Source organism: Pistacia vera, unplaced genomic scaffold, assembly GCF_008641045.1.
Source record: "Pistacia vera cultivar Batoury unplaced genomic scaffold, PisVer_v2 Contig160, whole genome shotgun sequence".
Lineage (NCBI taxonomy): Eukaryota > Viridiplantae > Streptophyta > Magnoliopsida > Sapindales > Anacardiaceae > Pistacia > Pistacia vera.
Genome location: NW_022195685.1, coordinates 195041 through 210147, shown reverse-complemented (window position 1 = coordinate 210147; position 15107 = coordinate 195041). Strand labels below are relative to the sequence as shown.

General features: G+C 36.2%; 1 protein-coding gene across 1 annotated transcript in view; it reads right to left on the bottom strand.

Moving 5' to 3' along the window:
* Nucleotides 1–7814, bottom strand: part of LOC116125078 (uncharacterized mitochondrial protein AtMg00810-like) — a 29583-nt gene extending 21769 nt beyond the window's left edge. The window contains exons 1-2 of the mRNA XM_031410808.1: nt 7548–7814; nt 7255–7435 (exon numbers count right to left, since the gene is read on the bottom strand). Coding sequence (XP_031266668.1) covers nt 7255–7435; nt 7548–7814 — 448 coding nt within the window. The remainder of the gene's footprint in view (nt 1–7254; nt 7436–7547) is intronic.
* Between the last annotated feature and the right edge of the window lie 7293 nt (nt 7815–15107).

Genomic DNA, 15107 nt, shown 5'->3' with positions numbered 1-15107 from the left:
AACTCTCTCAACATGGCAATACAATACACATGTTGCACGAGAGGAAATAGCAAGATATATAGTTGCTACAGACTCTCCCATTTGTTTATCTGAAAATCCTTTTTTTGTTAATATGGTTAAAACTGCATTTTGTCCAGCATATACCCCTGTTAGTAGAAGTACAAGTAGAAGAGATATACTAAAACTTTATAACAAAATAAATAATAAACTTAAAAACGAATTTCAAAATTTTAGGAATATATCTATTGCACTTACATCAGACATATGGGCTTGTAGATCAAAAACCGATTTTTTAACTGTCACAGTACATTTCTTAGATCATAATTGGGGTTTACAACAAAAATTGATAGGTTTTAAACCATTATATGAAAAACATAGTGCTGAAACTATTTATTTTACAATTCTTGAAGTTTTGCAAGAATATTTATTAACTGATAGAGTTGTAGCGCTAACGCTTGATAATGCAGCTGCTAACACCGCGACAATCTCTTTATTTGAAAAGAAATTGGATCCGCTTGGTGAAGGCAAATTTTATCACCAGAGATGTGCTTGTCACATCATCAATTTGATAGTTAAAGCAGGTTTAGATGCTATACATTCAAAGATTGAGAGGGTGCGTAGAGCTATCGGATTTATCGTCGGCGGTAGCAATAAAAGATGGCAGGAGTACGTCAAATATTGTAAGCAAGAGGACCCACCGGTTCGACCTTTGAAGTTATGTACAGACATGCCTATCCGTTGGAACTCTACCTACTTGATGTTGGAAAAAGCTTTGCCAACCGCGAAACAAATTACAGATTTCGTCAACCGGAAGAACTATCCAGAGGAAGTTGTCAACTATGATGATTGGGCGGTTTGTGAACTTTTTTATTCATTTCTTAAAATTTTTTATGATGCTACTAATACATTAAGTGGTATTTATTATCCAACTACTAATTTAGTGTTAGATATTTTAGTTCAAATTGCTAAAACTTTTGATCAATATAGACATGATAACATTTTTAGTGAAATTGTTTCAAGTATGGAAGAAAAATATAAGAGATATTGGTTAGATATTCCATTCTTATATGGATTAGGCCTTTTTCTAGATCCTAGGTTTAAATTATCCGTAGTTAACGGTGTAATTACTGAGCTAGGCCATTATTTAGAATATGATTATACGTCTTATTTGACTGACTTTAAAAACAAATTGGATAGGCTTTTTTCTTTATATGAGAACAGATACAATGCAAGTAGAAGTGGAAGTGGAAGTGGAAGTGGAACATCTGGGAGAGGCGATCAGGACCTTGATGTAGCCCCCCCTCAATGGTCGAGCAAGTGGGCGTATGTGGGACGTAGCGGAAGCTCCAGCTCTAGCTCCAGCTCGTACATACATAGACCAAATGAGATGACTCGCTACCTACAGGTGGACTTGACCTTTATGACGATGAAGGAGCAACTTGACATGGATATTCTTCAATGGTGGAACCAACAAGAAAGTCAATTCCCCATTATATCCCAAATGGCACGTGACATTTTATCTGTGCCGGTTTCTACAATTGCATCCGAGTCAACATTTTCAACGAGTGGTCGGATTGTTGAAGACAGAAGATGTTCTTTAACCGATGAGATGATTGAAGTGATAACGTGTTTACGGGATTGGACTCATGGAGAAAGAAGACTACAACAGCACCCTGAAGATCCCGAACTACTCGAACTCTTTAGGAATACAGATTTGAATAATGTAACTAGTGTTGACGATGAAATTGAAGATGAATAATTTAATAAAAAAATTATTTAATTGTTTATTTGTGAAGCGTGAATGTGTGAAATGTGAATATTACATTTATGTTAAAAATTAAAATTAACTATTAATTTATTATTTTTTAAAATTAATTAAATTTTTAGAAACTTACTAATCAACCCCTAAAAAATACTAAAAACCCCCTATAAAATTTTGTTTTGCCCCCAAAATATAAAAAAAAATTAAGGGGGGAAAATAAAATTATCCAAACCCCATGGGACCGGTCCTGGGCCCATGGGACCAGTCTCGACCAGGCCTAAGGCCTGGTTCGGGTCCTGGTTTTTCTTATGGGCCTGGGACCAATCCCAGGCCCATGAGTGACTAGTCCCATTTGGGACCAGTCCCAAACGGGCCCAAGCCTGGGCCCGCAAGGGACCGGTCCCTTGCCCACCTCTATCATTAGTCAATTGATCAATTGATCAATTAAACAAAATTTTATAGATTTAAAAACAATCAATTTATGCATCAACATGTTATCAATCAACGATTAAACATTATAATCTGGTACCCGAGGCTCTGATACCACTGTTAGTAAGTGACTGGATTCGCGCAACGGAAAAACGTAATATTTAAAACGAATCAATCAATTACATGAACCAAGATCTGACTACAGATTATAACATTTTCATGCAGAAACTGAAACGTAAAATAAAACTGTATTAAAAATAAATCATAGTAAATAATCTATACAAGGATTAAGAACATACCGACGTTTGGAGGCTCCTCCGAATATCTCTGATTTTGGAAACGAACACTGTTCACCAGCTACTATTCATCAGTTACTATTCACCATCTACTGTTCACCGGTTACTGTTCACGTTATTCTTCGTTAATCGATCCAATGTAGGATCGCACAGAAGTCCACACGAAGATAATCCGAATAATCGACAATTATTTTGCTAGAACAATTGCCGGCATCAAGAATCAAGAATAATCAAAATTGAAAAATTTTCTTCTTCACTTGAAGAAAACTTGAGAGAGAGAGAGAGAGAGAGAGAGAGAACCTTTTGGGTGGCTAGGGTTTTAATTGAATGAATCTTTTTTTCACTTTGTTTTAATTTTAAGTTGCACTTATATAGTGCAACAATTAAAACTCTATTCCACTTAGGAATAGTCATTGGCTCCAACCCTAGTTCACCCTTGCAGCCAAATACACCCTTTATGGTATTTTAATTAATTAATTATTATTATAATTAAAATCAATTAATATATATAATAATATATTAACATTTAATTAATAATAATAATTCATTTAAATATATACAGAGATATATTTAAATATAATCTCACTAATTTAATTTTAATATTAAAATTAAATACAGGAAACAATCTCAGAAAATTTAATTGCGTTGTGAAATTACCAAAATACCCTTTTATCCTAAAAGACAAAAATACCGTTCTCACAAATTGATTCTTAAATTATCTTCTAAGTGTGTGACTCATAGGCTCCTCATCATATCGGCAGTGTGTAGTATCACGATTAACACCAATTAATTATCTCACTACACACAGACCAAGATTGGCCCCTAGCAAGGCATCATGGCCACCCGATAGATTTGGATTCAGCGAAATCGCAGCCTGTCAATGGTAAGGTTACCGTGCAATCAAATTATTTCATCAACTGTTATCTCATCGAGACTAAGGTACAGAAATAGTGTCAACCTCAGATATCCTCTACATGTTTATATTCAGTTACTGGACCAATGACAGGAATATTAAATTGGATTGAGCATCAACTCAATCCCACTGTGGCCACAGATTTAGTGTCATTGTCATTTACTGAATTACCCAGTGAGATAACTTCTCCTGTACCCAAGAGTGATGAATCATTTGTCGATCCACCATAGTCTCGATACACTTCTCAATGTAGCTAATCACTACCATATTGATAGCTCTGAATAGAACTACGTTGGGCTAGTGTCAAACTACACTAATTAGTGCACAAGGCGCTCCGTTGATCTCAAGTCTAAGGATCACATGCACCACCATCCGTTAGAGGATTTATTCCATATTCACTTGGGTTACCATCCATATTGAATCCTCTAGTGAGTCTTTCCAGTGAACTTGCCTACAGCAAGCACCCATGTGTTTCACTAGGTTGTTTGCAAACAACCTTGACAAGTGAGATCAGTCACTGCTTTTTGACAGGGTCGTTCAACACTATGATAGTCTTACCGTATTATCTATGTCCTTGGTCAGAATAATACTGGGGCTACAGACATTTCTAGAATGGTCACCATATGTGATCATAGGGTTCTCACTATCAAGATCTGAAACACTTCATACCCTTGTCACGGTTCTACCATCCTAAGGACATTTATCTATACACATAATGTGATTTACGTGATATAGTGGATAATGCATTTTTTATTGATTAATAAACATTATTTCAAAGAGTCAATTCCACAATAATTGATTGGCTCTAAGGCACATACTCCAACACACACCGTCTCTTCTGTTACACGAGTATCCTCTTTATTTTCACACTTTGAATCCACATCAGTTTTTGAATCCATTCACTCACCTCAAACCATTCAATCTGGCAAATCCTATCGAGATATTCCTCTCTATGTGGATATCCAAATTCCTTCTACCCTTTCACTAGATGTTACCTTTTCTACAAACACTATTGCTCTAGAAACAAAGTAGCTGCTCTTCTAGCATCATCAACCACCACATCTCCACCTAGTGAACTAAAATCAGTATCTATAGCCTTACAGGATCCAAATTGGTAGAATGTTATGACATATGAGTATACAACTTTAATGAAGAATAATACCTGGTCCTTGGTTCCTTATTCTAAAGACATGAATCTTTTGGGCAACAAATGGATCTTTAAAATTAAATATAATGTTGATGGCACACTACAAATGTATAAAGCCAGACTTGTGGCAAAGGGGTTTCATCAAACTCCTGGTTTGGACTATCTCGAAACTTTTTCTCCTATAGTGAAAGTTTCCAGAATCAGATTTGTTGTCTCTTTAGCAGTATTTCACGATTGGTAGGTAACCCAACTTGATGTAAACAATGCTTTCCTCAAAGGTGATTTAACTGAAAATGTTTACATGGTACAACTTGAAGGGTTTGTAAGTTCACATCATCCTACTCATGTTTGTAAATTGCATAAGGCCCTTTATGGATTAAAACAAGCTCTAAGAGCCTGGTTCGACAAATTGAAGGGTGCACTTCTAGCTTGGGGATTCAATAATTCCACATTTAGTGCTAGTTTGATCTACTATCACCAAGGTACTAATATTCTTTACATTCTAGTATATGTTGATGATATAGTTATCACACGAACTAATTCTCAATTGATTGATCAAGTAGTATGTGATTTGAATGGCAATTTTGTTCTAAAAATTCTAGGACAGTTGCATTATTTTCTTGGCATTGAGGTTACTCGAACTAAAACTTGTATGAAATTGAGTTAGCAAAAATATACTCAAGATTTACTATTGAAAACAATACATATACACAATTGCAAACCTTGTTCCATTCCTTTGGTGGTCTATTCAAAACTCCATCTTGAAGACAATCCCTTGTTTGATTAGCCTTATGTGTATAAAAGCACTATTGGAGCTATTCAGTACTTTACCTTAATGAGACCAGATCTATCCTTTGCTGTCAATAAGCTTAGCCAATTTCTTAAAGCTCTTACTGTCAACCATTGGCAAGTTTGCAAGCATGTGTTAAGATATATTAAGGGCACTTCTCACTGCGGTTTGACATTGCAATTTGGAGGAGAACTAAAGCTTGAAGTGTATCTGGATGCTGACTGGGCCAACAACCTTTCTAATCGTTGATCAACTAGTGGGTTTTGTATATATCTTGGTCCAAAATTGATTTAGTGGAGTTCTAAGAAGCAGTATGTAGTAGCACTCTCATCCACTGAAGCTGAATATTGAGCTCTTGCTCAAGCTTCTACTAAGATAGCTTGGATTCAAAATGTATTTTAAGAGCTCAACATTTTTGTCACTTCTACACCAATACTCTAGTGTGACAATACTAGTACTGGTGCTTTAGCTTCAAATCTTATTCTCCATGCTCGCACAAAGCACATTGAGATAGATGTGTTTCATGCGTGAAATGGTTGCTTTTAAACGATTAATTGTGCAATATGTATCCTCTGAATTTTAGATTGCTGATCTTCACACTAAGCCACTCTTTGGTCCACGTTTTCAACAATTAAGAGATCAACTCACAATTCTTCTTGGTTCTAATTCTATTGTTTCTGATTCACCTAAAATTACTCAAATACATTGCTCATCTCCACTGAAGTCTTGTCTAAGGGACGAAGTTACAAGTCATCCAAGACTTGTTTTGAGGGACGAAGAGAAACTGAGTGAGGAAGTTGGTCCTTTAGTTAAACAATTCTAATTAGTCAGTAGTAATCTGAATGGCGATTGATGATGACAGAAATGTTATAATGCAAAAGAAGCTTGCTTTGAATGTTGAAAATGGAAGCTAGTAATTTTTAGTAGTAATCTGAATGGTGGTTGATGATGACAGAAATATTACAATGCAAGAGAAGCTTGCTTTGGATGTTGAAAATGAAAGTAATTTTAATTTGCTTTGATGGAATTTGCTTTACTGGAGTTATTTTTCTATATAACTGAATGCAGAAAAGACGGTTGATGGTTCGATGATTCTGATGTTGCAAATAATTTGTGTGTTGTTGGTTGTTATTACTGAATGCAGAAAAGAGTTGCTACTTTTATGTTCTGATATTGATGGTTATTACTGGATTTAAGTGGTGATCTGTTGTTGATAGCAAGTTGTAGGAAAGCTTTTGGATTTAGTAATGTTGCAAATAATACTACAGAATTCTTTGAGTTTGCTTGAGGGACGATGTTGAAGAAATGTGCAAGTTGCACTCAAAGTTAAATTCAGTCGTTAGTTCAAGTAATAGACATTACGTAAGTGTTAGACTTTTCTTCTCAAGACTAGTTACTGGAAAGTGTTAGTGTTTGAACTTTCCCTCTCAAGACTAGTTATATTCTGGAAAAAAAGCACCTCTCCTACTATAAGCAAGTACAAAAGTGCAACAGATCGAATGGTCAGTTTGAGCTAAAATTTTTTGTTTCCAATTGGTTTTGACAGTTAAGATCAATTTTGTTTCTCTTTTACTTGGATCACTCTCTCTATTGTATATAAACAACTTTCCAAATTGGATGAAAAATATATAGCAAAATTCCTCCTTCTTTTTATTGTTCATATTTTACAAAACTTTCTCTTTGTTGATCCCTAGAGTTTATTTTGCAAATCTTGAATAATCTTCACAATAACTCCATCATTCATGAAATCCCTCAAGAAATGATACTTCACATCTATTTGTTTGCTTCAACTGTGTAGAACATGATTTTTGGAGAGTTTTATTGATGAACTATTATCACAATAAATTACAATAGCTCTCTCTTGCTTGAAATGCAACTCTTCAAGTATTTTCTTTAGCCAAATAGGTTGACAAGCACAGGTTGATGTAGCAACAAATTCAGGTTCAGTGGTTGATAAGGTGATGATTGGTTGCTTCTTCGATGACCATGAAACAACCCATGAACTCAGCATAAAAGCATATCTCAAAGTGCTCTTCCAATCATTTAAATCTCCAGCATAATCACTATTAGTGAACCCAATCAAATCTGACTTTTCTCCCTTCTTTTAGAACAACCCAAAATCAGTAGTACCCTTCAAGTATCTAAATATCCTATTGGTAGCTAGGAGATGTAGTTCTATTGTTTTCCATGTACCTGCTAATAAGACTCACAACATGCATGATATTTGGCCTTGTTGCTGTCAAGTACATCAAGCTTCCTACAATTTGCTTGTAGAGAGGGCCATCAATTTTCTTTCCTTCAGGATTTTTTGTTAGTTTCAACCCAACTTCTGTTGGTGAGGTAACAGGATTGTAATTGCTCATTTGAAACCTGTCTAAAATTTCTTGCACATACTTCTTTTGAGAAATAAATACTCCATCAACATATTGCATTACTTGTAATCCAAGAAAGTAATGCATCATTCCAAGATCCGACATGTCAAATTCAAGCATTATGAACTTTTTAAAATTTTCAATCATGTTACAAGCATAAAATAAGCATTTTTCCCTCATCATCATGTTTTGTGTAAAGAGTATGCTCATGTGGGCATTTTTTAGAGCCTTCCTTGTGAAAATAAGCATCTATATGACTATACCAAGCTCTACGTGCTTGTTTTAGTTCATATATAGCTTTTTTTAATTTATAAACTTTATGCTTTTTACCAATTTCCACATAGCTAGGAGGTTGTTCAATAAATATCTGCTCTTGCAAATCTCCATGTAAAAATGCCGACTTTACATCTAGTTGGTAAAAGGGTCATGAGCTTTGGGCAGCAAATGCAATCACCAATCTAATTGTATCATGCATTGCAACAGGAGCAAAAACTTCTTTGTAATCCATACCAAACTCTTGTTTGTAGCCCTTAGCCACCAAACGTGCCCTATACTTGTCAACTTCTCCATTCTTAGTTAGTTTTGTTTCGTAGACTCACTTTATACTACAACAAAAAAGGCTTTTAGCCACGATTTTGTTAGCGACAATTTCAAAATTCGTCGCCAAAGGTAACTATTAGCGACGAAATATGAAATTGGTTGCCAATAGTTTCACGGACTTTCTAATCCTCGCACGAGATGGCGGGAAGCAAATTGGCGACGGATATAGTGACTACATAATTCGTCATACAATGTTTTTGCCAATGAAAACAATGTTTTAAAACCCAGCTTGGCCTAGCCGGTTTAACCTGTTCAACTGGGATCCGAAAGCTTCAACGGGTCGGGTTTATATTTTTCCCATTCACCCAAAACCCTAGGATTTGGGAGGATTATCAGCGAACAATTGACAGTTGGAATGTTAAGGCTTTTGAAGAGAAAGTTTCAGTGAATGCAATGGTGGTGATGGAGTTGATTTCAGGTGAGTAAATCGATCAAAAACCAAAGAAAACTGGCAACGGCAACAACCGGCTTTTGCCAGCAATTGGCGAGGCTAACGAGGGTAGGGAAAGGTGGGTTTTGGTTGGGAGGAAGAGGGGAGTAATTTCTAGGTGATGGGGAGTGTTTTCGATGTCGGCGTAAATGAGATCTAGCCTGGAATACCGACGCTGGCATCGGTGAGATCTGGCAGAAATCAAAGCTATTTCGGCCAGATCTTGGGTATATTTTAACGGGAATGGGCTCAAGGGACGATTGGGGTTGCATCTGGGGTGTGGCCGCCAACAACCAGTCGCCAGCCGATTTGTATTTGGGGTGTGTTTACTAAATTTCAAACCTATAGGGACTTAACGAATTTCCAAGGGTGTATTTGCTGAATTTTAGAAGTTTTTGTCAACCGGTCAACCCGAGACCCGTCAACTTTGCTGGGTTTCACCCGAGTTGGGTTTTAAAACATTGGATGAAAATACAAAAAGCGACGCCCAAGTTGTTTTGTGACGTAACTATATGTCACCATAGATACTTTTAAGAGACGAAAATAATACAAAACGTAGCCAAAAGTATTCATCAACCCAAATGCACGGTGCTGTAAAATGTTTTCTTGTGACGAACATATAAAAAGTGACGCCAACGAGGTTTGGCTATGTAGCAAAAGGCCCGTCGGTACACCTTTTTGGTGATGAAAATATAAAAAACAACACAAAATTCATTTGGCTATGCAACAAATCGTGCATCGAAAAACGTTTTTGGCGACAAAAATATAAACAACGACGCAAAATCCATCTAGCTACGCAACATATTGTGCATCGGGAAACGTTTTTGGCAATGAAAATATAAAAAACGATGCAAAATCCATCTAGCTACGCAACAAATTGTGCATTGGGAAACGTTTTTGGCAACAAAAATATAAAAAACAACGCAAAATCCATCTGGCTACGCAACAAATTTTCGTCAGGAAATGTTTTTGGCGATGAAAATATAAAAAACAACGCAAAATCCATTTGGCTACGCAACAAATTGTTTGTTGGGAAACTTTTTTGGCAACGCAGATATAAAAAACAACGCCAAAAACGTATTACGATGCAATCTATGTTCCTTCATGAAAACATTTTGGTGTCAATTTTCTTAAAATCATTTCTATTAGTAAGTTAGAATTTAATTTTTAACATAATTTTATATTTATATGACAATAACTGAAAGTGTAAAACCAATCAGTAATTAATAAAAGAAATCAAAATTATTATTACTATTATTTATCTTGTAAATACGAAAAGCACCATGGGGTAAATTGTTTTTCAGGTTTTCACTATTGGTAGCTTAAGTTTGGTACTTGTTTGTTGCTGTTTAGAATCATTATTATTTATTATTGTTATTATTATTAGGTTATGGTTAGTAATATTTTTTATTTTATTATAATATTATTTAATATTAATATTTAAATGTTAAATTTAGTACATTAAATTAATAATATTTATTAATATTAAAGAAAACAAATTAAAATTAATGCACAAAGAAAAATCACATCACAATTATGCAAATTAAATTTGGATGACAATAATAAATATTATTAATTCTCAATATCATCTTCAAATTGTACATCTCCACTTTCGGTGGTGCAATTTTCATTACTCATCTCATTTTCACTATCATCATTTATGAAACCGGTATGTTCATCACTAACTCTACTACTGGGCTCCATAAATTGAACCCTCTGGTTCCATATTCACCCTATGAAGTTCTTCTTGTTCATTAACTTCTGCATCAATATGAAAACTAAATTCATTTGAATTATTGGCTTGATATGCATTATGCGTGGTCGATTGATCTTCCTCAATTTTATCGTAAATGTCATACAAATGCCTATGTTGCACCTTCTGTATAACTTTCCAATTGGCCCCTAACTTAGGATCATCAATGTAGAAAACTTGTTTAGCTTGATATGCTAACACATAAGGATCATCGGCATACCATTTGTGACTCACATTAATGCTTGTAAAGTGAAAATCCCTTCGCACCCATTTCTTTTTAGGGTCAGTTTCAAACCAAGTGCATTTAAACAAAATCACACTTCTGTCATAAATATAATTCACTTCAACAACTGAATCAAGAATTCCATAAAATTCCATCATCTCACCACCACCACCACTACCACCATTATCATCATCTTCAAGATCCACATACACTAAAACACCACTATTTTGGGTTGTGAGTCGATCATCACGATCTTTTGATTACACCAATTGTTTTGAGCCCTTTAGGAAGATCAGATAACTCCCAAGTATCATTTCTTTCGATGGCCGTAATTTTAGCATCCATAGCCTTCTGCCATTTTGATTCTTTAATAGTACTTTCAAAAGTTGTTGGGTAACAATATGAAAATATAGCAAATTGAGTGAGTGGATCTTCAGATTGATCAATTTCGATTACCTCATAATCTGACATCCATACTGGTCTCTTTTGAACATGATGAGGACGTGAACCAGCTATTGTTTCAACCTGTTCATCAACTTCTAGTGTTACTGGTGTGATTTCAAAGGCTATAAGACCTTTATTTTGAGGATTCTTAAGAGCAGTTGTTGCTGAAACAAGCTGTTGCTAGGGTTACTTTGCTTCCTTAACATTTTCTCCATCAAAGCTTGTTGGAATTTGTTCTCTAACAACAGTTTTGTTCCATGGCTAGGTTTAATAAGTATTTTCTTAGTGTTTGGATTGTAAAGCTTATAAGTTTTTTATTGATCACTAACACCAAGAAAAATGCATTTAATGCATTTCTCTCCCTTGTCATCTAGCTTTTTCCTCTTCTCGTATGGAATATAGGCATAGGCAACACACCTAAAAATTCTTAAATGACCTACCGTAGGTTTTCGTTCGCTCCATGCTTCCTCTAGTGTCATATTTTGAATAGCAAGTGTAAGGCTTCTGTTCAATAAATGATGTTCAATATATGAATGCTCCAATTGACTACTTCGGGCAAAAAAAATCTTTGAAATACCACTCCTTATCAAAATTACGGCTTCACACCATATTCAAAATAGTGTGATTCTTCTTCTTACAAACACCTATAAGCTTGAAACCAATTAATTAGAATCCTTTAGCCTTTCAAGCTCTGTTTTTTGTGCATCTATCAACGCAACACCTTTTACTGGTTCTGCTACTCCAAAAACAACAACTGGACAATAGTCTTTGGACCTCAAGAACTTCCCCATGAGCATGCTCCAATGGTCATAATGACCATTAAAGCGTGGAATGGTTGGTTGGGTAAAGGTTTTGGAAGCCATCTGTGCACTTCTCCTTGAACTCTCCACCTCACAGTTTTCTTACTCTCCTTTTGTGGTTTTGATACCACTATTGCAACTAAAATAAAATAATGTAAAAAGAATTCATTCAAAGGCTTTGAAAAGACAACACAAAAACTTTGAAAATACAATATACACTCTGCATATTTATTCATGGAACAAACTTTTATATAGGCTTGTTATGCCTAAAAAGTCACGCTGATGCCAGCTCAATAAGTGCCTAAAAGACAAATTGTACTTCCTGTCAAGCCCATACCGCCTCAAAGATATCTTATACCAACCCTATCTCATTTTAAGAGAAGAACGGATGAGAGTTGTCCATGTGTCAAGGCAACTTGCAAAACACTCATTACATTGACCTCAAATGTGTATAAATTGGCACTTCTCTTCACGAAAATGAGGAGTTGGGCATATGAGAGCTGGGCATAGATTTGAGCTTCATTATTTCTCTCTGTAAACAAATTATTTCTCTATCTTTGTATGCCTTATGGGCAATATCATAGAAATAGCTAGAGAATATAAAATAACAGTGGATGTAGGATTTGCTTTAAGCATCCGAACCACTATAAAAATCTCTCTTGTCAGTCTATTATTTATGTTTTCTGCAACATATATAATCTCAGTACCATATTCTAATCTCATGGATCCATCACGTGTAATTTCTAAGACTCTCTTAGCACTTTGCACGTGCAAGTCATTGGTGTCCAATATCAAGCATCAACAGTTTGCTGGCCCATGCAGGTCTCAAACCTGCGTCCAAGTTCCCTGATGGCGTGGTCAAATCGTAGATTACACGCGTCAGAGTTCTCAGATCGCGTGGCCAGATCGCACACCTTAGAGTTCTCAGATCACGTGACCAGATCACAGATCGCAAGTGTCAGAGTTCTCCGATCGCATGGCCTGATCGCTGATCGCACGCCTTAGAGTTCTCAGATCGCGTGGCCAGATCATTGATTGCATGCATCAGAGTTCTCAGATCGCATGGCCAGATTGCTGATCGCACGCATCAAAGTTTTCAGATCGCGTGGCCGGATCGCTGATCACACACTCAGATAGTCTTGATCTTCAGCTTCAGATCGCTAATCTTTAGCCTCAGATCGCATGGCCAGATCGCTAATCGCACGCTTAGATCGCTGATCTTCAGCTTCAGATCGTTGATCTTTAGCTCTCTGATCGCGTGGCCAGATCGCTGATCACACGCTCAGATCGTTGATCTCGAGTTCTCAGATCAAGCTTCGCGCTTTCTGATAGAACTCCTTCAGCACTTTCTAATCGAGCTCCTTATGCTCTGATTGAGCTCATAAGCTCGCTCATTTCTTGAGATTGTGTGCATTAGATCGTTCAGATCGTATGCCTCAGACTCTCAGGTCGAGCTCTTAGCTCTCAAATCACGATCAGCTCTTAGCTCTGATATTGTGAACAGCTTCAGGTCATGTTCTCAATTCTCAGATCACGATCAGTTCTCAGTTCTCAATTCTCAGATCGTGACCAACTGCTAGCGTTAGAAAAAACTCGTAGAAAACTCAAAACAGCCCTGAAACATGCCAAAACAGTGGATTTTGGCCTCGAAAATGGCCTTAATAGGGTTTTCGTGGTTCCCCAATTGCCACGACGTAGAGCTCGGAACAAGCTTTCCATGGATATCTTACGGGCTCCAAAACTCCTCCCGGATCAAAAGTTATGGCTGTTTTAAGTTGGCTTATCCTTTTAAGGTCTCTAAGCCATGCGTTTGGGCTTCTGACACTAGCTCCATCCAGGAATTCATCTATTGGACATTTCATGTTAGTTATCAATCGCGCTCGACTTTAGATCGCTCCAAGCTTTCAGATCGCAATCCTAGCTCTCAGCACCCGATCGCGCCAGGTATAGTTCGAGCTCTTCAGTTCGAGACTGCAACCTGCAGTGCGACAGCCATTCAGATCAAAGACCTGAGTTTTTGAAGCACGATTACGCACTCTAAAAACTTGGGGGGGGGGGGGGGGGGGGGGTTCTGTTATGTCTAAAAAGTCACGTTGATGACAGCTCAATAAGTGTCTAAAAGACAAATTGTACTTCCTGTCAAGCCCATACTGCCTCAAAGATATCTTATACCAACCCTATCTCATTTTAAGAGAAGAACGGATGAGAGATGTCCATGTGTCAAGGCAACTTGCAAAACACTCATTACATTGACCTCAAATGTGTATAAATTGCACTTCTCTTCACGAAAAGGAGGAGTTGGGCATATGAGAGCTGGGCATAGATTTGAGCTTCATTATTTCTCTCTGTAAACAAAGTATTTCTCCATCTTTGTATGCCTTACGGGCAATATCATAGAAATAGCCAGAGAATATAAAATAACAGTGGATGTAGGATTTGCTTTAAGCATCCGAACCACTATAAAAACCTCTCTTGTCAGTCTATTATTTATGTTTTCTACAACATATATAATCTCAGCACCATATTCTAATCTCATGGATCCATCACGTGTAATTTCTAAGACTCTCTTAGCACTTTGCATGTGTGAGTCGTTGGTGTCAAAAATCAAGCATCAACAAGGCCAATACACAATGGATAGTTAATTGCATAAAAATAGGCACTACACAAAGTGCAAAATCGAGATGCAAAGACTAAGCTACTAACCACTTGCTCCACTACCTAATATCTCTAAAAGTAAACTGCTCATGTAGATCAAGTGCATGTCTACCACAACATCTCATTCTTGAAACCAATTAATTAGAATCCTAAAGACTAAGACAACACGTTTTAATAGAAAAAATGCAAATCACTAATTTATTCAACACTATTGGCACCATAAGACCTCTCATCTTTTGATCTATTCACTATTACTAATTTCTTTATTAATCTAACTTTTTGACATGTTTGTTAGATTTTGTTAGAAATTTATCGTTTAGCTTTGTTGAGAGGGTATTATAGAATTAGGATTGTCTTATCATATACTTTTAGGACAGTTAGCTATTTAAAGTTATTGATGAAATACTACATTTTTTATATTAAATTCATTGTTTTAGATTTAATCTGCGGAAAGACTTTTACAAATATGTAGATGGTAAAATCTACTGTTGAT